Source organism: Crinia signifera, chromosome 6, assembly GCF_055691185.1.
Source record: "Crinia signifera chromosome 6, ASM5569118v1, whole genome shotgun sequence".
NCBI lineage: Eukaryota > Metazoa > Chordata > Amphibia > Anura > Myobatrachidae > Crinia > Crinia signifera.
In genome coordinates, this window is record NC_139222.1 from 91867823 (window position 1) to 91890865 (window position 23043).

Here is a 23043-nt window from a genome sequence, read left to right on the forward strand (position 1 = left end):
CTGGCCCTGTCCGGTGTTCACCCCCAGCCGCCTTTCTCCGCAGCAAATGGCCAGGAGAGTGTGTAACTCCTAGACTGTAAGCTCTGCTGGCCAGGGACCAGGCTTGCCTACTCTCCCGGAATGGCCAGGAGCCTCCCAAAAAGTGTCCTTCTCCCAGTCCCCCAGGAAGGTGGGCAAGTCTCCTGCTTTCTGGTGATAGCCCCCGCTCCCCCCTTGCCCGCTGGTTTAATTACAGTGAAGGACGGGGCTTAAATGACGCGATCGCGGCATTTCGCGTAATTTAAGCCCCACCCCCTCTCCGTGGACCGCGAATCACATCGTTTTCCAACATGGGGGGCTGGACCAAGTGATGTCAGCCTTGCCCCCTCCCTGACGTGTTGCCTCTCCGGGCTTCTCCCGGAGAGGTGAAATCTAAGTAGGCAAGTATGCCAGGGACTGATGTGGATAGAAATTATCAGTGAACCACCGTGTGATGTGTTGATGCTATACAAAGGTTAATAATAATTGTTATTTGTTGACTTCTATACCTATTTATATGTTATTTGTAACCTTGCGAGCAGGGACCTTTCACCACTTTGCCTGTTTATTACCAAGTTCATTCCCAATTACAAAGAACTGTGGAATAGGCTGTCTCTATATAAATAAATGTTAATAAGCAGCTGTCTCCTCTCTTATCTTTACTAAAGAAAATCCAAATTGATCCAATTATTTAAGTAACATAAATGTAGAAAAGGACATTTGGTTTGTAGCTTTGGATATAGGAATTACAGATCTTTTTACCGCTCTTCTTTTAGGTTGTAACCTCCCACGTTCTACCTTCTGTTTCGGTTTTGTAAGTGTATATAATATCTGTTTACCATTTACTTCCATACAGCACTGTGTAAATGTTATCCTTTTATACATAACGTTTAGCAGTGTTTTTAAGCTGATGTTCACATTAAAAGGTAAAAGGCCTGCCACTGACAGATGGCAGACTGGGTAGATAGTTTTATGCCTCTGCCAAGCCTTGCAGGTGGAAAACTGCCTTAAGGTGCACATACAACGCACAGGCATTGCAACGCACAGTACAAAAAGTATGCGCTGCACACTTTTTGTACTGCCCTCGGATTGCATCGCATGCAAATTGCATGCGTTGCGATGCAATCCAGCCCATAATGGGTCTTGGCACCTTTAGGAAACTCAGGGGTAGATTTTTTTTATGCCTGGTGAAGTGATAAAGTGGCTGGTGATAATTTTTCAAATCCAGCCTGTAATGTGACAGTTAGGAGCTGATTGCCTGCTGTATTATAATTTTCTACATTATCACTTTACCAGGCTTAATAAAACTCCCCCTTAAACATTGTAGCTTGATTGGAAGATGATTGCACTCACAGGCCGATAGTGTTTATAGTCCAACAGATTTGACTTAATCTAAATTAATCCAGTGCTAAATGCCGAATCCAAAGCTATTAAAAATTGTGCAGTGCTGGAGAATCATTCCAATGTGGAATTTCACTGTTGTAGAGGATTTACCTGTAGCAACAAATTATATAATACATTCAAAATACCTTCAGCTCTTAAAGTACTGCATGCACTCTGGGGAAATAAACACCTGTTTAACACTACCCTAGGAGCTTGATGTAGGCGTTGCATGCAATGTTGAGCAATATTTTGCTACTGCATGTTGCTGAAAATCACTAGAGACTCATGGTGCACGTGTTATATAGTTGTGATTGAGATGCACAGTAATAGAAATGTATTGAGCATTGACTGTGTGGAGGCATTACAGATGTTGATGAAGTGGTTGCTACACACATTTGGGCCAATTGCGACTAATCCGGCGGTGAAATCGGCCCAAAATCGGGGTGATTTCGGGTGCATCGGACCCGAGCAGGTGGTCGGACCTGCTGGCCGTCCGACCAGCCATCCTGGGACCTCCTTCCCGTGCAGCGGGGGGGCAGGCTGTGGGGTCCAGCCAGCTAAGGGGGGGTGCGGGCAGTGCCGTCTGGGAAGCGGCGTCCGTGCGGGGCGGGTAGCGGGGTCCCTGCGGCTCTATTCACCGGGCGGCGGTGCTGCTGAATTTGAAAACACTGACCGGACGCTGATTGGCTAAATCTCAGCGTTTAAAAAGTATTTTTAATTAATAATATATTCAGATATTTTATTATTTGTTTGAACCCCCATCCCCCGTGTCCATAGATCACTATTATATAAAAACTTGCCACTATTGGCAATAAAAATAACTTGTCTTAAATATATTGTACCATACTTGCATACTCATCCGAAACCATCAGGAAGTTCCTGAAAATAAGGTGGCACTCCTGGCTGCCTGGAAAACTGGACAAGTCTCCTGGATCTAGCCTGGTCCCACTGCCCAATGCCAAGTAAAGTGGGCACAGGATGGTGGGATTTGAGTCATTGTAAATATAATCCTCACTTTATAATGACAGTAATCTAATGCCGCGATCATACAGCCAAGTCCCCCCCCCACCCACCCCTTAACAGCATCTTGCCCCTCCCCCCACCCATATACCAAGCCATGCACTCTGCACTGTCCTCTCTCTGGGTGACTTAGTTGCCTCTCCCATGGGGAGCTGCCATACAGTTGGCAACTACGTATTGTACACAGATATATACTTGGCTGCAATTGCTTCTGTAGACTAATAATTATATATAAAAGGAACAGGGTCAGTATAGGAAGGTGGCCTAGAAGGTGTAACTACTGCGGTTAATTAGATGACATCACCAGGTACTATTTCACAGTACATTACTACAGAGTGTCTGAGTACTTTCTGCATCTATATATTTATTTAGACAACACAGGATTGGTGAGGAAATGCATAGATATGCTGCTGTACATTGTAGTCACATCCTGTATTACTATGTTTTGTTGATGCATAAACACAATTCATAGAACTGGTCACAAATCAGTTGCTTTACTATTTTCATTCCACCTGATTGCCTGTGAGGAACACGCTGCACTCAGTCACAGCCCTAAGGAGTGCTTTGGGTAATTAGCCCTTTACCTCTGGATTACTACCACTCTAAAGATAATATGCAAGCCAAAGCTCCATAAAAGGACAAACAGAAAACCCCACACCCACCAAATCTGCCCATACACAGCCCACCTGATGGGATCTGAATCCAATGTGCACTCTCATGGCAACCCATCATGTTGTCAGAAATATTTGTTATACCCAATAATCAATTTATTGAAACACAAATCTCTTTGGTATTAGTGTTATTTATGGTTACATGTCATTCTTTCTGCAGTGCACCAAGTGTCACAATACAGCGGGCAATGACCAGATTAACTTTCCTGCTCATGGAGGTTACAGACTACATAAGAAATGATTACAAAGCATTTAACAACATTCAATTTATAGCAAAAGAGCAAAGCACGGGCACAGCAATACAGTGCTGTGTGTCAGCACCTGATGCAGGAGGTACGATCCGCTCCTGTAACCTCTCTGTACACAGACAGTCCTCGCACACAGGGACCCGCTCCCAGTCGTGCTCTGTCTTATCCCCTTAATCTGCAAATTCTTTCCATACATTGTCAGGCATCACGTACACAGCTCTGATGCTCATCTGACCTCAGGAGATCACAGAATCAAGTATCTGCCCTTCCAGATCTCTTCACAGGTGACTAACTCTACCCCACCTTATGTCTTCATCTCTGCCTGGAAGACGTGTTTTCCCTCTAAATTACAAAGTAAGTTGAGGCCCGGAGCAACCTTCATGTCTTTTCACGACAGCATCAGAGACTTCACTATTGTGTCTCTATCTGCGTGGGAGATGGAGCAGTCTAAGTTTAACATCCAGTATTTGTTTATCAGACTCTTTTTCTAATCTATCCCTGCGCAGAGTGTAATGATGCCTACACATGTAGCGATCCCCGGGCATTTTCTAAGCAATCTCACTAGATCACTTAGAAAATGTCTCTACATCGCTTTGTGTGTAGGGGCCAGGGGCGCCATTTTCCCCCTGGCCGGGCCGCCACTTTCCCCCCCCTGGGCTGGGATACATTTATTTACCAATATGCATAGCGATAGCGATGTGCGGGTTCGCAGATTAATATTCAGCAGGCTAGATAAATCTATGGCATATTGCTGTGCAGCGCTGTGTGCTGAGCGATCTAGTATCACTCCGCTCCCCGTGTGTAGCCCCCTTAAGACTAGTGCATCCCGACATTAAAGTTATTGAGAATGTCCATAATGACAATAAGTGAGTACACTTAAGAGATGAAGGGTGTTATACTAAATCCCATTTGTCTGACTTTACTGTGAGAGTGATTCTATTCACCGGGATGTGCTGTAAAGCACCTCCAGAATGGCTTCCCTCTGTGCAATGTATTTCACCCCATAGATGTGCTGCACACAAAGAAAAAAAAATATGAGCTTACCTACCACATCCAGACAGCCTCAAAGTGTGTGAGAGAAGCTACTATATATTAGGAGTATTACAGGGGTAAATGTGCATGAAAAATGTTACATAGATTACAAAAAAGTGCTGAAATGAATGTTTCACTGTGGTGCCTTGAAGCAGCCCAGCCAAAGCAATTCATAAATACTGTACACACCTTGGGGTGGTTGGTTGGGTTACTTTGTCCTATGTGTGCTGTGACACCTTAGAGGACTTGCAGGGGTGCCCTGGATTGGTGGTCCATGACCCATTAAAATAATTTTACGACCAATGCAATAGGCAAATGTGGACAAACAGAAGTGAATCCTGTCCCCCCAGCACATAACTGACACCAAGGAATAGCTATAAACACAATTTACTTACGTTAATATTTATATCTTATTTTCTCAATTAGAAACATTTGGCCTAGGAGTGCCATGACGAAATGTTCTGATACTTAGGGGTGCCGTGATTGAAGGAACCACTGTCCTATGCCCTAGACCTGAACACCTAGATAGTTGGGTACTATGAGTTTGCCTGGACGTGGTGGGTTAGGCCATAATTTTGGCCAATATTATCCCCCACCCCCCCCACCCCCCCAAAAAAAAACTATTTAGATGCAAAATTTATGGCAACATGTATAATAATTATAATTAGTAATGTTTTGGTAGTGCAACTGCATTCTCTCTCTCTCTGTTTGTGGTAGCATTACAAGTCTGAGAAAGTAAGCACCTCTTTTTACATGTAGTGAGGATGTACAGTCCAGGCCCCTTACCTATATACCCCATACATGTGCACAGAAAGATAGAGTAAGAATCCATGCCATAATACTGGCATTATGTACAGTCGGGACATCGTGGTGATTTCTGGCGGCACCTCACGGAGAATCTACCGTATATACTCGAGTATAAGTCGACCCGAATATAAGCCGAGGCACCTAATTTTACAACAAAAAAAACCTGGGAAAACGTATTGACTCAAGTGGGAACCTCACTTGAGTATAAGCCGAGGGGGGCTTTTTCAGCATAAAAAATGTTCTGAAAAAGTAGGCTTATACTTGAGTATATATGGTATTTCCTCCAATATTCATAGAGCTATATCCGCAAAGTACACAAAGTAGGCCGACATTGGCACCCACTTCCCTGCATTGTACATACTAAGTACTTGGCAGGAGTGGTAATCCTATTACTGAGATTGCTTATCTGTCATTTTAATAATCTAATAGTATGTGTGGCGGTTCAATTCTCTGGCCATGTTTGTGCGGTACTCTTACATTGCTCCGGTTCCCTCTCCCAATTCTATATGCAATTCATCTGTTAATTTGCTGTTCATGGCTTGTATTTGGGAGACAGATTTAGGCTGACATCACTCGGACAGGGTCTAATTTGATTAATACAAACATTCTCTATAAAGCACTGTGCACAATGTTAGGGGTTATATAAAGTATAATTTGAATAATAACAAGCAACAGTAAATATAAGAGCTAATATGCCACTTATCGTATGCAACACATTACATCTCCTCACTTCACAGTGGGTGAGGAAGTGCTTAAGAAAGGGGAAGCCTTACAAATCTATACCCTATGTTGTGCATTATTATTCTGATCAACTGCTGCAGCGTGATATGTGTGCAGTTATCGCATTTCACATGCTTAAATGCCCTGAGTTTTTATCTAAAACATCGAGATACAAGGGCATTTATTTTCCCCAAACTTTAGATTAGAGCATGCTGGCTGAGAATGTGAATAATTAGAGTAGCGTTATTTAATTACAAGTAATTACCTGTTTGCTTCCACAATTTCTGCCCCACCTTACAGGTGTAATCCATTACATTAACTAGGGGCCTCAAACACAATGCTGGCAGACGCCGGAATTAGTGGCATCATTCTGAAGCAGAGAGGAGTGTGGTTAACGATACATTTATTTAAAAAAAAAAATCCACATTTTATAGAGATGGCTATATGTAATCCAAGTACACAACAGGAAGCCTGGCCCTAATATATATATATATATATATATATATATATATATATATATATATATATATATATATATATATATATATATATATATATATATATAGATATATAGATATATAGATATATAGATATATAGATATAGATAGAGAGAGAGAGAGAGTAATAGTAAGTAATACCGCTTTCACACAGTGGCGCCGAATAACCCGGTAATTACTATACCCCAAATCATATAATCATAAAATATATGTTTTTTAAAAAAACATTTAAACAATCATATTTAAAAGAAAAAAATTCTGATAGCAAGTAAATAAAAATGCAATGGTGTCCAATTCTTAGAGGTATGCTCCACTTCCCCAATATTGTTGTTTTATTGGGGAAGTGGAGCATACAACTCACTTTCTAAAAGGATAGGGAGGGGTGCTTCATGGTGCATTAAACAAGTTAGTTATTCATATAAAACTGCCACGTCCACGACAATATAATATGAAATTGCTCGTACCAAAGATAGAAAACTGTGGGCTGGCTATCACAAGGCAGAATAAATAGACACGGCTGACGGATCCTTTCATGGGTCCAAAGATGTACACATGCTGGAGTGCACCATTGTCCAGGAGAGGCGCACAGGGTGCGAGCATCACAGGCCATGTAGAGAACGGACATGTACTACCTTATGTGGCTGTTTTATTCCAAACAGGGCAGCTCACTACAACACTCAGGCACACCACCACTTCAGGCAAATTTGAAACTTGCCAGCCCAGGATTGCCATTCAATCTATCTTTGGAACTCTTTTGGGGACATGTACCACATGTTTAAAAAAACGTAACTTCTATATCATTCATTTTGTTAAGATATTAAAAAGTAAAAAGAATAAACAGTATACTATTTATACTGCCAGATCCTTCATAGTAAACCATCAGGCTGTCTACAACCCAGAACTGTTTTGAAACCTGTTCTCTTTATTTGAAAAGTGTCAACAGGTTGGAAGATGTTAAGAATTTGTGGAATGTCAACAGCTCTGTAGTTAATAGAAGGACAAATCTGTATTTGTAATTATTCTATACCGGCACTACTGTATATTACTGTATGTCCAACCTCAGCCTGTGGATTTAGAAGAACTGAGAACAGACTTGAGGTTTATTTATTTTGGTATTACGATTTATTTTCCTGAACAGGTGTCCATGGGGCCTGACTGCCTTGTACCACACAGTGAGATGGTGTAGGAGCTGAGCAAACTTTTCGGATGGATTCACCTGTCAACCTGTCAGCATTCTGTGTACAGGGAGAGAGATGGTGCTGGCGGAGCCCCAGGCGGCTTCCTTTCAATAACGGGTGAGTCATCCCTCAGGGCCTTGGGAGACCAAAACAGCAGAATACTTTATAACCCGGTCACTGACAATAGAAATGAAATACTAATAGGAATACAATTGTAAGGCTATGCAGAGTGAGGAAGACACGTTTCCTAGTGAACAATCATTTTTACAGGCAATTCAATACACTGGTTCTCTGGTGTTCCAACCAAGCTATATCTCCAGGAGTCTAACCAATCAGATTCTACTTCTTATTATTTTTAATCACCTTCTAGAAGATAATAGAATCTGATTAGTTGCTATGGGCAAAATCCAATTATCTTCTAGAAGGTGCTATAAAAAAAAAAAAAAGTAAAATCTGATTGGTTGCGATACCGTCTTCAGTACAACTCCCATCTGTGTACATTTAACCCTTAGCATATTAGAAGAAAGGTATGCCCAATCTGGAGGATACCTCTGTGTGCGCTTCTGAACTATAGCAATGTTATCACAAGGTGCCAGTGCAATGGCTAGTGTACTAAAAGTATTGAGTAGGTTGCCTGAAGTATAATTGTGATAGGGGCAGGTGGAAGGGTGGACATGGTAAACTTTAGTCTAAACCAAATCAAGTCTTTTGTGAGCATTGTGTGACTGAGGGGATCTCATGTAGATAGTGTGTGTCACATTCTGGAGTCTCATGTATAAGTTCTTACATTTAAAGTGCCTGTCTTGCTTAGCACTGAGGTCCCCTCACGCTATTTATAGCTCCTGGTTGGTTATGATGTCCATTCACGCTGATCCCGTACAGTGTCCCCAGTGAGTAAGTTCCTGAGTTTCTTGCTCCATTGTGTTTAGATTCAGGCGGGTGAGCTGCCATCTTGAATGTAGTTAGTGGACACTCTACAGCCCATCCGGGTGCTGTTTCAAGAGCAGCTCATTGCAGCTTCCACTCTTGATAAAGTCCCTAGTCCAAGATGCTGGATATCTCTATGGCTCCTCTCTGATTTACCAGTACTGTTTACCACGACCACCTGTCTTGAGCCTGTCACTGTGCCCTCTGGCCTCCAGTCCCAAACTTAGGGGACTACTAGTCCTCGTCCAGTCCAGTTCTAGTAGCATTCTGGGTCCAGTCCATTTCCTGTTGCATTCTGGGTTCAGTCTGTTTCCAGTTATAGACCGGGTCCAGTAGTTCAGCTCCAGTTGTATTGTATCTCCAGTCTGGTTCCAGTTGTATTCCAGTCCAGCCTGGTTCCAGTTGTATTCCAAATCAGTCCAGTTATCCTTTGTTACCAGTTGGTCTCAGTCAACCTCTGTCTTTAGTCTGGTCTGCATGACCAGTCCTGTTCAAGTTGCTCTACCTCAGTGGTTCTCAACCGCCGTCCTCCGGACCCCTACACAGTGCACATTTTCCAGTTCACCAGCAGCTGTCCTCTGTATCACCAACTGTCACATTTTAAAAATGCACAGGTGACCTGGAAAACAAACTGTGAGGGGGTCCTGAAGACCGAGGTTGAGAACTACTGCTCTACCTGATCCATACCCCCCAACATGACCCATTCCATTACGTACAAAATGCTCTGCTTCTGGACTTCTTCCTTAATTTAGGATTGCCTTCACCTTCAACACTCCATGAGCAAGAGCCGGATCAGACCGCCAAGCTTTATTAATGCACCTTCTGCTCCTGCTCCAACACCAGCCCACGCCAGAACATCCCGCAGGTGTGACAGTGGGGTTGTAGTTACTTTAAAAAGTGTTCCACTCCAAAGGCTGAATTATCTCTAGAGTTAAGATGGCCACACATAGTAACCATGCTTCTTATACCATGATACAGCCAACCAATGCCCAAGTGATTTTAGGCCAATGTGTCTGAATAGACATATGCATGACCTGTTTCATTCACAGACCCTCTCAGCATTCGTCCTGCAGGATGTCCCCACAAGAGAGATGGTACCAGTATATCAATGAAGAAATGTCTGGGTAATGTAACAATCAAACCATAATGGTTCTCAAGTCATTGCAATTTCTACTCAATAGATATATTACAATGTATATATCAATCACTATGTATGCTTACATTAGGAGATGGTTAAATCTTGCAGTATTCTGTGTAGACTATGCAGGAACGCATCCACCTATGGATATACAGCAGCAAATGCTTCAGGAGTTGTCCGACCATCAGTGCATGTGTGATCAATACTGTATGTGTGCTATACGCATGCACAGTGGCACCGCCCATGTATTAATGGTTCAATTAATAGTAAAACATTTGTTTCAGTTTAGAATATAATTTATAAATATAACTATAGCTCTACCTATTTATAGTTTCACTTATTTTAATAATAACCATACTAATGTATTTTCCAGCTTTTGGCAGTCTCACACATTAAGGGGTATATTCGACTTCCGGTTCCGGCTAGCTACAGGACGGCCGCGTGAGAGCTGAGCTCCGTGGACGGCGGGACGGGCGGCACCCCTACCTTGCCGGATTGCGGTCCCCCTGCTTCACACACGAAGGCAGAGCATTAAGAGAGGGGGCAGCAGTGTATGGAGAGGTTTCTCTCTCCCATGCCGAAGCGCCAGAGCCGTCGCACCGCAGTGAAGCAGCAGCCACAGCAGCCCAAGATGGCGGCCACTCCTCCGTCCCATGCAGCAGGAGGAACGCGCTCTGAGGCACAGCATTCGCCCGGACAACCCTGTCAGCAACAGACAGTGCAGCTACAGGTACTGGGCACCTCAGATTCCCTTGCCCACTCACTCCAGGGTACCCCTGAATGTTTATTGCGGGACATAACCAGAGAGGAGGAAGACAGGGACACTGCAGCATACCAAAGCATGGTGAAAGCTATAAAAGCAACCATTGCGCCTATGTTTAAAGAACAGGCAGCAGCATTTCATGTGAGCTTTAATGACCTGAAGGGACACATTTCACAGCTCACACAGAGGGTTTCCCATAATGAGTCACAAGTTGGAGTGGTTTTCCATGAGGTACAAGAATTGAAGGATCACAATGCCGCCCTCCAGAAAACTGTATATGCCCTCACCAACAAGGTTGACGACCTAGAAAATAGGTCGAGAAGATCTAATCTCAGGCTTGTGGGACTCCCAGAGACAGTGCGGGGCCCCGCTCTGCAACACTTTGTCCGCAACACCCTGCCTACATTGTTGGGGGTAGAGAGTGACTGCACTGATATGGTCATAGAAAGAGCCCACAGATTGGGACCTGAAAAGGAGGGGGTGAATGTGAGACCTAGAGTCACAATTTTAAAATGCTTGAGCTACCTGCATAAGGAAATATTATGGACAGCGTCACGCAAGCAGAGAGCATTACAGTGGGAAGGCCACAAGTTACACCTGTTTCAGGACTATTCTGCTGAAGTGACTAGGGCCAGAAAGGAGTTCACCAGCATTTGCTCTAAATTAATCGCAGAAAAGAAGAAATTCGCGCTGCTTTACCCAGCCAGACTTAGGGTCTTTGAGGGGGACACCTTCAGAGACTTCTCTACAGCGGCAGATGCGAGAGAATATCTCAGGATGGAATTTGCAGAAACTGCACAGCCGTGAGAACACGCATGTGATATATATGACTTGATGGATTCATGCTAAGGTTATCCAGCGGGACTGCATAGGTATTTTAGGAGCATGCTCCTATCAATGTTACCAGCTTAAGACAGCCGCAGGGAGATATTATTGCCGTTATGAGTGTGGAAAAGTTAACACTAATATATACAGTTATAGTAATGTTATAAAGCTAATATTGGGGGGATTGTGATCTGTTTGATAGTATATTGCAATTAGATAATAGGGGTGCCGTCCCTGCTACGCCGCCCGGGAAACTGGTTTAATCTAGGGGCGTAGAGGTAAAGGAAGTCAGGTAAATACCAAAACAGGGGTGTTGGTGAGGGAGGGGCTTCACTGGTGGGGCCTACTCCTCGCTGCAGGAATAGGGAATATATTGCTGTGTTATCTGAGAGTTATTTTTGTTCTTATTGTTGGTAGGGAGGGGGGGAAGGCACAGGGACCTGTCCTTCAGGGTTTTATGTATATTTTGTGGGGAAGTTGGGCGGGGAAAGGGGGGTGGGAATGGGGACTCGGTGCGTCAATGTCTAGGAAGTATCATAGTGCTAATGTGTTATGGCTAATATAAAATTTTGCTCGTGGAACGTGGGAGGCATCAATTCCCCGATTAAGAGGAAAAAACTACTCTTATACCTTAGAAAACAAAAGGCAGACATAGCTCTACTTCAAGAGACTCACCTCACTGATAGTGAACATGCTAAATTGGGAGCCTTGGGGTTTAAAGTTGAGGCTTATGCCTCCTTTACCTCCAAAGCTAGAGGGGTAGTAGTCCTGTCACGCAAAACACTGGGAGTGGTAGTCAGCAACACCATCAAGGACCCGGAGGAACGCTATGTTGTAGTAGAGATGACCATACATGGAGAACAATTTGTTCTGTGCAGTGTGTACGCGCCCAATATATATTCCAAAAATTTTTTTGCTCACCTATTGACAAAATTATTGCCATATTCAGACTCCCGCTTAATCATAGGGGGAGATTTTAACATGGTAGCCCAACCGTCCTTAGATAAATCCTCTAAACCAAAAAGAAGCCCTGCAAAACCAGCATTGGGGATAGGTGAAATTGCAACTCAGCTCCAGGTGGTGGATGGCTGGAGGTTGCTACACCCCACAGACAGGGAATATTCCTGTATTTCAGCAGCACATGGAACAATGTCACGCATTGATTACATACTCCTATCCACGGGTCTCTGCGGCCGTTTACTAGATACCGGTATGGAACCGATATGTTTGTCGGACCATGCTGTGATATGGGTACTAGTGGAGACAGCCCTAGATGTAGGGGGACATCGTCAGTGGCGGTTCCCTTCTTATCTGGCGTCCTCCAAAACTTTTAGAGATGCTTTAGAGGCCAAGTGGATGGAGTACCAACATAACAACATGGAACATGAGGTAGATCCGTTTTTAAAATGGCAGGCGGCTAAAGCGGTGCTTAGAGGGGAAATAATCTCGTTTGTCAAGAAATATCGGAAGGAAAGATCTGAGGACATAGTCAAGGCCCAGGAACTACTAACAACAACATACGCTACCTATAGCTCATCCCCTAACTTGGTCCATAAACAGAAATATCTCCAGGCCAAGACTCAGTTCGAGGCACTGCTAGAGTCTCAGACACTACGGTGCATAAGCAATACAAACTTCCAGTTTTATAAACATGGTAATAAAAATGGGAGATTACTGGCCAATCTAATGAGAGGCACTAGATCATCAACATATATTAAATCCCTCAAAACCCCGGGAGGAGCAAGGGTACATAGGGGATCTGATATCATTGATACGCTTAGGGGATTTTACTCAAATTTGTATTCCCAGGGGGAAATTAATCGGGAGAAGAAAGAAAATTTTTGGGCCTCTATTTCAGTACCCAAAATATCTAGTTCTGCAGCGGAGCGTATTGTAGCGCCTATAACAATAGAGGAAGTAACACAAGCTATATCTAAGCTTAAACCCCTTAAAGCCCCGGGGCCAGATGGATACTCTGGGGAATTTTATAAGATACTAAAAGCAAGGGTGGGAGAAACTTTAGTGCAGGTGTTTAATGCTATACTGCAGGGCCAACCAACCCCATTGTATTTTAACTCAGCAGTAATCAAGGTTCTTCCGAAACCTGGTAGGGACCCAGAAGAGCCGAGCTCGTATAGGCCCATTTCACTGTTGAACACTGACTATAAATTGTTCACAAAAATATTGTCCGAAAGAATAAAACATATCCTGCCTACAGTTATCTCCGAGGACCAAACTGGATTTATAAGTGGTCGGCACTCGGTGGTAAATGTACGCAAATTGTTGACCGTAATCCAACAGTTGGGAGGGGAGGGGGGCTCAGGTGACCGGGTCGTTCTGTCTATGGATGCTGAGAAGGCGTTCGATCTGGTCACCTGGGACCATCTATATGAAACGATGAAGAAGTTTGGATTTCCCCCAGCCTTCATCGGAACTATACAATCTCTATATGCACAACCATACACGCAGGTGGCATGTAATGGTCACATATCCCCCCCGTTTCTGGTCCAAAGAGGGACGAGACAAGGGTGTCCACTGTCGCCGTTGCTATTTGCTCTGGCCTTGGAGCCCTTAGCAATAGCTCTACGAGAGAGTACACACTACAGGGGCATTACATTGGGAGCAATAGAACTAAAGGTCAGTCTCTTTGCTGATGACATGCTTCTCTTTGTATCAAAATTGACTGAATCCTTGCCTGCCATCAGGAAACTGATAGAAGAGTTTGGGTCCTTTGCAGGTTATAAGATAAACTTCCATAAGTCAGAGATTTTGCAGGTGCTAGGTCCCCAGACAGTTGAGCTTTCCGCGCAAGATACCCTCCCCTTCAAGCTTAGTACAGATGCCATTAAATATCTGGGCATAAATATTCCAGGCAAAATTAGAGACTTATACAAAATCAATTTCTCTCCTATAATTGAAGATATCAGAAAGTTGCTGGAGGGGTGGAAGGAACTGCCACTCTCATTGCTGGGAAGAACTGCGGTACTACAGGCCATAGTGTTCCCCAAACTATCCTACTACATCCAAATGCTCCCAATCCGGGTATCTAGGCAAGATATAGGGAAAATAAATACGGCCTTCTTCTCTTTTTTGTGGCAGGGCAAGAAACCTCGGATTTCTAGATCTAAAACATACCTCAAAAAGGCAGACGGGGGGTTAGGAATGCCAAATGTGTTGGCCTTCAGCCAGGCAGTCTTCATGAGATACGCCCTGGACTGGCTCCAGGGAACTAGCTCCTATACCCATAGATTTCTGGAGGAGGAAACTGTCTCACCATATTCTTTAGCGGGATTGCTCCACGTTCCACGGGCAAAGTTGCCACACTAGGTCCGGGATAACATTATTGTTAGGGATACATACTCCGCATGGTTGGCAATCAACAAGTGCATGGGCAGAAACTTCCAAAACACAAAATATGACACCTTCTGGGGAAACCCCGGATTCACTCCCGGGATGACAGAGAAGGGGTATGAAAGATGGAAAAGACAAGGAATTTTAGCAGTTAAGGATGTGTTCAACCCGGGGGGGCATATGCTCTCATTCCAAGAGCTTTCAGCTAAATATTCTCTACCAAATAGGGACTTTTTTATGTATTTGCAAATCAGGCATTTCATACAGTCAAAAGGAAACCCAATGATAGACACCGAAAGACAAGATGTAATGCAGCAAGTGTTTGCTTTAAGTTCTACTGGGCCATTCCGAATTAAATATATATATGGCAATATAATACCAGCCACACCTGAAGCAGTATGGCAAGCAATGGGGCTTAAGTGGCAGGCAGACATTCCGGGAGTGGGTTCGGGAGATATACTACATAAACACATGGGAAAAACATTGAAGGTGTTGCAGTCGGCTATGTTGCAGGAGGTGCACATAAAGACGCTGCATAGAGCATATATCTCACAAGCCCAAAGAAAGCACTTTGTCCCGGGAGAACTGGGGATATGTCTTAAATGTAAAAGCTCAAATGCAACGTTCTTTCACCATTTGTGGGAATGCGGGAAAGTTAGGAAATTTTGGGACAAGGTGATGATGTATATAAATAATATATGTGGGTTACACCTAGTTAAAGATCCGTTGGCTATGTTATGTGCGAATTTTTCACAATGGAACCTCCACGGCAGGAAAACAGAATTGCTTCCATTTCTCACTATGATAGTGACAGTTGCGAAGAAAGTGATCTTACGCAACTGGACTACCTCAGCATCCCCATTACTACATGACGTTAAGTCCACGCTAACGCAACTGTTGTATTTTGATAGGAAAGCCACTTTGCCTTTGGTGGAAGAAGGAGTCAAGAAATTCCATGCTAAATGGGGGGTATACTGTTAAAGTGCATTACATATGACCAGAGAGACAATGAGTGAAAAGTGCAGGTTACGTAATGTGTCCGTAACCTGCTTACCCTTTATACCTAACTACGTGCGAACAAAACGTAGCGCAGCGTAGCGTACCTTTTATTGTGTATTTTGCACCAAGAACCAATACCTTAATACGAGATCCTTTCGCAGTACTTTGTCTCTAATCTGCGAATATACCTTAAAGGACAGAGTCCGCAATGTACCTTATCGCTACTATGCGAATAAACAGACACGACCACTGAATAGGAATAAGGAGATTAGAACTCCATAAAAAGGTTTGTATTTAAGTCCCTAACGGACAAAAAGGGGGTTACAGAAATAAGAATAAACAGGTATAACAGGTAATACAATATACTAACAATGAATACTAAACAGACTCTACTAAGGGGAAAGAATACAGTTACAAGACACAATCAGCCAACAATACTTATAAGAATAAATACCGTGAAAATGCAACCGTTTACCGTGGTCATCTAGTAAGCGAAGCGCAGTCCGGTCAGAGCTCACTATCGTTCAGGAATGAACTATAGTCCGGTAGGAAGGTCCAGGGAAAGTAGATGTGCCGAAGAGACCGAGCCTGCTCCGGGTCGCCTATCTTATAGGGTCAGAAGGGGGAGGTCAAAGGCCATTCTCATTGGTCAGAGATCATATGTCCGGTCCACTGTGATTGGAGGTTAGACGCTGTACCTGGTCTGACCAGGTGCAGGGGAGTGAACTTTAAGAGTCCTTTGTTTGGTGGTTTCGGCGTCAGCAAGGATAAGAACCGGTTTGAGCTAGTTTCCTTTGTTAACTACTTACAACAGAAACTGTCTCTGGAATATGGATTATGTCCATAACTATCGTGCAGTGTACATTGCGAAATATTCGCAATGACCGGAATACTTTGCATGATGAGCTGAACGGAACGGTACTAAACACGATACAATCAGGTGTGTGCAGGGCTAACTAAGCTATGTGTGGCGTTCTAAACCTTTTAACTATATATCATTTCGTGTAAGTGTGTTATTATGAATTTATGTGTGATAGTATGTCTACTCTTCTGGTCCACATTGTCACACATACTCGGGTATGGAAACTTTATTTGCGCAACTCTGCGAACCAAAATGGCGGCCATACTATCACAAAATGGCGTGTGTGTACCTAGACTTCCACAATACATAATGTCAATGGAGGAAAACGAAAGGAAACATGTTATGAAAGTGTTTGAAGGCACAACCTGGTACCTGCTTAGATCACTAACGGACAGTTAAGGCGCACCGAGTCTTAGTTGTGGGCGGGCAGGGGAGGGAGGGGGGGATGGGGGGGAGTTACTGTAGGAGGGGTAGTTGATTAGTTGTTAAAATGTATAAGGAATAAGTTGCATTAGACATGAAATCAGGCGAATGTATGTAGAGAAGAGGAAACTAAAGGATTACTCCTTTGATCACACCTCTATGTAAGAAAGAGGGGTAATATAGTGAGAAGGGAAAGTGGTGTAATAAGAAAAGCGAGTTTTCAGAGATTGAAGAAAGGAAATGTTTTACACCTGACTGGGAAACACCCATGGAAAGAAACACCAATTATACATTGTTTTCAAAAGGAAATGTACTTTATTTGCTGAATGTTTCAAACAAGAGTTTGATGTTTAATTATGTACAACAACTTTTACATGCAAAACTTTAATAAAAACGTTTTTGAAAAAAAAAAAAGGGGTATATTCAATTACAATCGAAACTACTGTCTTGTCAGAAAGACTGCACTTTCCAACTGATTTACAGATGGCGCCACTGTCATCAAAGCAGCTCCCATTGCACCGTCCGCCAACCAGGGTGCGTGCGCATCTCATATGCTCGCGTGCCATATTCTCCGCTGTGGACACGTAAGCGCATGGGATGCTTGCGCATCCATGTCCGCCGGCCCAGCCTCCGCCAGCTAGTGAAATCTGTCGGCAACGGGGAGGCTGGCTCCATCTGTAGGTCAGAAGGGGTTCTGACATTCAATAAGGGCTGCAGAATAGCCGCCAATCTACCCACTTTTGTCGGAAATGCAGCCAAATCCAACACCCGTTTCCGACAATCTCAATCTGACGTAAAAAAAAAAGTCGGATGGAGGAGATGAGGGAAGAAGACGCTTGGTGAGCAGCAGTAGCTCACCCGGCACTGTCCCCCTGCCCATCCTGCAGGCTCCTCCCATCGCTCACCTGGTCCTGCCACCGGGCCAGGAAAGCAGCAGCAGCTCACCAGGTACCCTCTTCACTGTCCCACCTCCCGCCACTTCCTCCATTAGTCACCCAGTCCTGGTGTCGGCTGGGTGAGCAGCAGCCAAATCAGACAGTCAGATTTGGCTGCATTGAATAGGGCATATCAGATCCATTCCTACAAATGAATGTCGGCATGGATAAGGCTTTAATTGAATATACCCATATGTGTTAGATAGGCACATTAGTCATATTATCAATATAGTCTGAGACTTGAACTTGTACAATGTCCCCTATTATTATCTAAAGCCCCATACACACGGGGTGACTGCAGCCCCATACTGAGCGAGATGCTTAAGCACAGATGGCTTAGCACACATCGCTGCACACAGTGCGATGCACCGGCGTTGCTGTGTGCTGAGGGATCTGTTTCTGAGCAGGGTTTTGTGTATGCTTATAGGCAAAACCCTGCGATCTAAGCAGAATAGACCGTACATGCACTGTTCATCTCTGCAGGTGATGGAGACGCGCAATCGCTGGGGGGCATACACGGCGTGATCCCTGCTTTATTTCTAAGTGATCTAGTCAGAGCTCTTAGAAATAGGGATTACAGAATTCAGTTTGTATGCCCCTTTAGTAGCTAATTTTAAAGTACAATGTTTATTATGGGTATGGGTCATTGGGAAAAAGGTTGGCAGGGTCAAAATCTCGACACACCCATTGGGGAAAAGGGTCGACATGCCTGAGGTCAACAGGGTCAAAATATCAACACAAGGCCTGTTAACCTTCAGTCGTCGACCCAATGTATGTCGACCTTAATAGTGCCAACCTGTATACCATTATTATTCGCATATATTATTTTTATTCAGTTTTGTCACAATTAAAATAAAATCCTTGAATGATCATGAGAAACGCCTAAGAAATGTTAAATAAAAATACTGTGTGTCAAGTATGTAGACTGCACCATTTTTCCAAATAAACATTTTTATATGACATTAATCAAAGCATGACATACTCTGTTCTCCTCGTGCTCCTTTCCCAATATTTTTGTTGGCAATTTTAAATGCCACAGAGTATGTTTAACTGTAAGTAATTGCTCAAGAGCCAGACAGGGTAGATATTTAGTCACAGCGTTGAAAAGACTGTGCCACAGCAGTGTGTGCCTCTCTCATGCCTGGTGTACAGTATAAAGGGGGACGGAGTGTGTGTGTGTGTGTGTGTGTGTGTGTGTGTGTGTGTGTGTGTGTGGGGGGGGGGTCATGTTTCTGATACCATGAGACCACCTTACGATTGTTTCTTTTTATTAGTAGAGAAAAAATATTTTCTTGGAGAAGCATTGGAGTAAACATAAATATCAGCAATTATCCAATGACTCACCCAATATTCGCTGATCGTCATGCATAGGTGTGTGTGCAGGAGCATTAGCGGATACATGTTTTCAAATACTCCGATCAGATGGTTATGTGTTTTATGTACTAAGCCTTGGAGGGCATAGTGGGCATACATAAAGTACCAGCCAATCTCTTACTACCATGTGATAGGTTGGGTTTGAAAAATGACAGGAGCTGGTTGGCTGATACTTTTATCTGGGTCCACTTTATTTATCTCCTAGCCTTATAGTACATAGACCTATATATTATGTTCTCTTAAGAAAGCACACACACAATGCTTAGCACAGTGTGCACATTGGTCCTGATTCAGGTCCCGAAGCAAGAAGCACATTAGACACCAAGTGTGAGGTTTAATAGGATGAGAGATTCAGAAAGCGACAATCAGTTACACTGCAAAACCAGTTTGACTTTGAAGTGTAAATGATTGCTGCTTTAAAAAAAAAACAGATTTCTTGCCAAGTCTCTCACTTTCTGAATCTCTCATCCTATAAAATCCCCCCCCCCCCCCCCCCCCCCGAGACTCATTTTTTGGTATTTTGTACATATGCAGTATGAGTCCTCTGTCATCAGACACAGTACGGCTGCAAATGTCAGGGAACCGACAGACCGTAGCTGTTTGGGGACACTGCTGTTTTGTCACATGGCTGCTCAGTTTTGTGGGAGTGCCGAGGCCATATCCCAATCTTGCATGGAGCTGCTGCGTCTGGTCCGCGTTACCTCATTGGTCACTCAGCCAGCCAGTGGTGTCACAGGTGATCTGATTCTACATCCTCTGACGCAGCACTGTATCACAAACACATGCAGGAGGCGTCTATTGCTGCATTAACATATCTGATCATCATTGCTGCATCCAAGTAAAAAACACGGATGCTCACTCCAGCTACACCTGAATCTGCCCCACTGATTGGATAATCGGCCAGAGGATCGGAGTATTTCTGTGACTTGCACACCGATCTGCAATGTGTAGCCAGGTTTAGAAAACTGTACATAAGATGTCACCTGGAGCTGGCAGACAGCATTGTATATCACAAAGCGATTTGGTGCCTATGTAACTATAACATGAATGCAGCATTTGCAGAACAGAAAGCACATGTACAGTACTATTCGTTGTGACCTGCATAGCTAGTGGCAGCATTATCATTTGTGGCAGATGGTACAATGTTTATGTGAACCTGTTTATCAGAATAAATGATGACCAAAGCTTTATTTTGGCATACTGTATTGTCTGAATTTATTGTTGAGACACGTTGGATGAAATACTATTCATTTTAGAGCAGTGGTTCTCAACCTCGGTCCTCAGGACCCTCCAAACAGTGCCGGTTTTCCAGTTCTCCACACAGAATCACAGGTGAAATAAATAGCTCCACTTGTGATCTTTTAAAATGTGTCAGTGAGCAACGAGTGCACCTGCCAGGTGACCTGAGGACCGAGGTTGAGAACCACTGTTTTTAGGGTGTTTTAAAATAACGTGTGCCCTTTATACATCAGGGGCAGTAAAGAAATGCTGACAGACATTGCAGTGATGCAGCAGTTAATCACAGTCTTGTTTTAACAATGGAGCATTCTTCAGAAAGATGACTATAAACGTCCCCCATTGTCTAAAGTGGGAGAAGTCTAACTGCAAATCAGCCTTACACAATAGACAGGTAGGAACAAGGATCACAGCCCAACAAGCAGGTGCAGAGCTGAGCCGCCTCAGGGCACACACCTTCCCGCACATCGCTACAATCCTCTCCAAGCACACGACTGGCTTGCTGCCTGCTATTAACACAAGCACATTCTTCTCCGTGGAATATGTCTTGACATAGCCTCAGGGAACAGAATTAACAATATCATACAACTCCCCACATGCCTCTGTGCTGCTTGGCTGACACTGGTCCCAACATGCTAGATCTGCCCAGTTACACTGTAGGTGCAGGGCTGACCCAGGAAACAGGTGAACATTCCACTGTAATTTAGTCTACCGACAAGTGGCTCTCTGAAATCAGCAAAATTGTAGGGGTTTGAGGTGGCTGCTGCCTGCTGCTACTTCAGATTCCTTTCTTACAATGTCTACTGCTGAACAGGTGCTTACTTATACTGCAACAGCACAATGTGATTCAAGCTGTACTCGCCCCACAGAGACAGGGTTGTGTTCACATGGGAATAATATCTCTGTCTGTGCGAAGCATAATGTAGTGCTAGACTCCTTGCTAGGCAGCGTGGATGCTCACCTACACACGCCCATCTGGGTATAGGTAAAAACCGGACCGAACAGGACCACGGAACACCGGACTGGACAGGCTCCATTCATCAATATCTGTCATTCTGGAGCTTGTAGTCTGGGGGGTGCCAATCCGGGGGTGTCCTGTTCGGTGGGGCTGCTGTGACACCTGTCACCAGGGAGAGGAGAAGGGGGAGATTACAGCCTCCCCGTGTGGTCAGGACCGTTCCAGTTGTAATTACTTCCCCCAGAACATGCAGGGAGGCTGTATTCTCCCCCTTCTCCTCTCCCTGGTGACAGGTGTTAGAACAGCCCCACCAGACTGGACACCCCCCGGCAACGCACTCTTCTAACCCCCCCCCCCCCCCCCCCCCCCCCCCAAAGTGCAATTTCAAAGTCTGGTGAGGTTTACACCAGGGAACAGAGTTTGTTATTCTGTTTATAACTTTTTGTTTAATGTGTTATGGTGTGTACACCGTACAATTTTGACTATATAGTCAAAATCGCATCGGGATCGTATGATGATCGCACAAGTTTTTTACCCTTTCGATCCCGATGCACGCTCCCATCAGCACAAATCAAAGCCAAATAGACAGGGCTGCATTGACTATATAGTACAGATCTGCACTATGGCCCTTATTCTGATTGACGCGTACTTTCCCGCATACTTTCGGATCGCGTCTTTACGGCGTCTGCGCATGCGTGGAGAACGCCACGCGCATGTGCCACGCCTTGACTCCGTACCTGTTCGGGCAAATCCCGTACAAAACTGGTCACCGCAATCATTCGGGAAATATGGGCGTATTATGGGCGTCATGCGGAATGACACATGGGCGTAGTTTCAAAGTGGGCAAAACGGGGCGGAAACATGGGCGGACACGGGGGAGTACACTTATGTTGGGGGGCGTGCATTCGGATAGCACTCCGAATGCACGCGAACAAAAAGGGAAGAAATGTGCGGTGTCCAAAAGGCCACTATTGCTTTGCGGACACCACTCGTTCCTGCGGGAGGCGAACGGACCGCCTAATGACTACAAGCATTAACACCTGAACCCAATAAAATCGACTCCTTTACTCATTAATCACTAATAGGACGCTTGTCAGTGCTTTAATTGAAACCATTGCACTTCAATTGCTGTAAGGGTTAATGTGTGCAATGCATGTGTTAGGCATGCTTGTAAGGATATATTGGCATCTAATTGATTCCAATTCAAAATAAGCAGTTTTTTATGAGGATAGGTAATTGAATAAGTGGGTCATGTGATGTATTGCAGAAGATACATAATAGTGGGTTGTTTGGCGTAAATACTCCGCTTACGGGCGGTAGCACCGCTTGGCTCCCGTTCGGATGCGGTATTCCCGAGCATACTCTGTAATACTCTGTAATACCGTGCAGAATCTGAGTGTTTCTCCCGCACACGCATGGTTTGTATGTCGTCCGTAAACACGCCCTGTTCTTAAAGAGTGAGTCCGTCCGAATGCGGAGGACACGTGGGCGTTTCTACGGGCGATGGCCGCACGCGGCAGAACACCGTGGCGTGCGGACCGCTCCGTAAGAATGCGGGAATATCCGCACCGATCAGAATAAGGGCCTATATTGTCAAAATTGCACGCATGTCTTTTGGCTTGCTGTGCGATTCGATCTAATTGGGATAGAATAGCACGGCTGTTGACAGTCTGTATAC

At 44.3% G+C, this 23043-nt stretch overlaps 1 protein-coding gene and 1 long non-coding RNA gene across 4 annotated transcripts in view; one reads left to right on the forward strand and one right to left on the reverse strand.

The window, feature by feature from the left end:
- The window catches only part of LOC146007019 (uncharacterized), a 318388-nt gene that overhangs the window by 84914 nt on the left and 210431 nt on the right, over positions 1–23043 (reverse strand). The gene's annotated exons all lie outside the window — the stretch shown is intronic.
- LOC146007018 (uncharacterized) overlaps positions 1–23043 on the forward strand; it is an 84711-nt gene that overhangs the window by 2854 nt on the left and 58814 nt on the right. The window contains exons 2-3 of one of the 3 annotated variants that reach the window (XR_014444195.1): positions 7535–7691; positions 9551–9625. Coding sequence is in view for 1 of the 3 variants with exons in the window: in XM_083145420.1 (XP_083001546.1) it covers positions 10193–11209 (1017 nt within the window). In the remaining 2 variants the exon portion in view is untranslated. Of the gene's footprint in view, positions 1–7534; positions 7692–9550; positions 9626–10012; positions 11612–23043 lie in introns of those variants that run through there. The other 2 variants (XM_083145420.1, XR_014444196.1) reach the window with 2 other exon arrangements.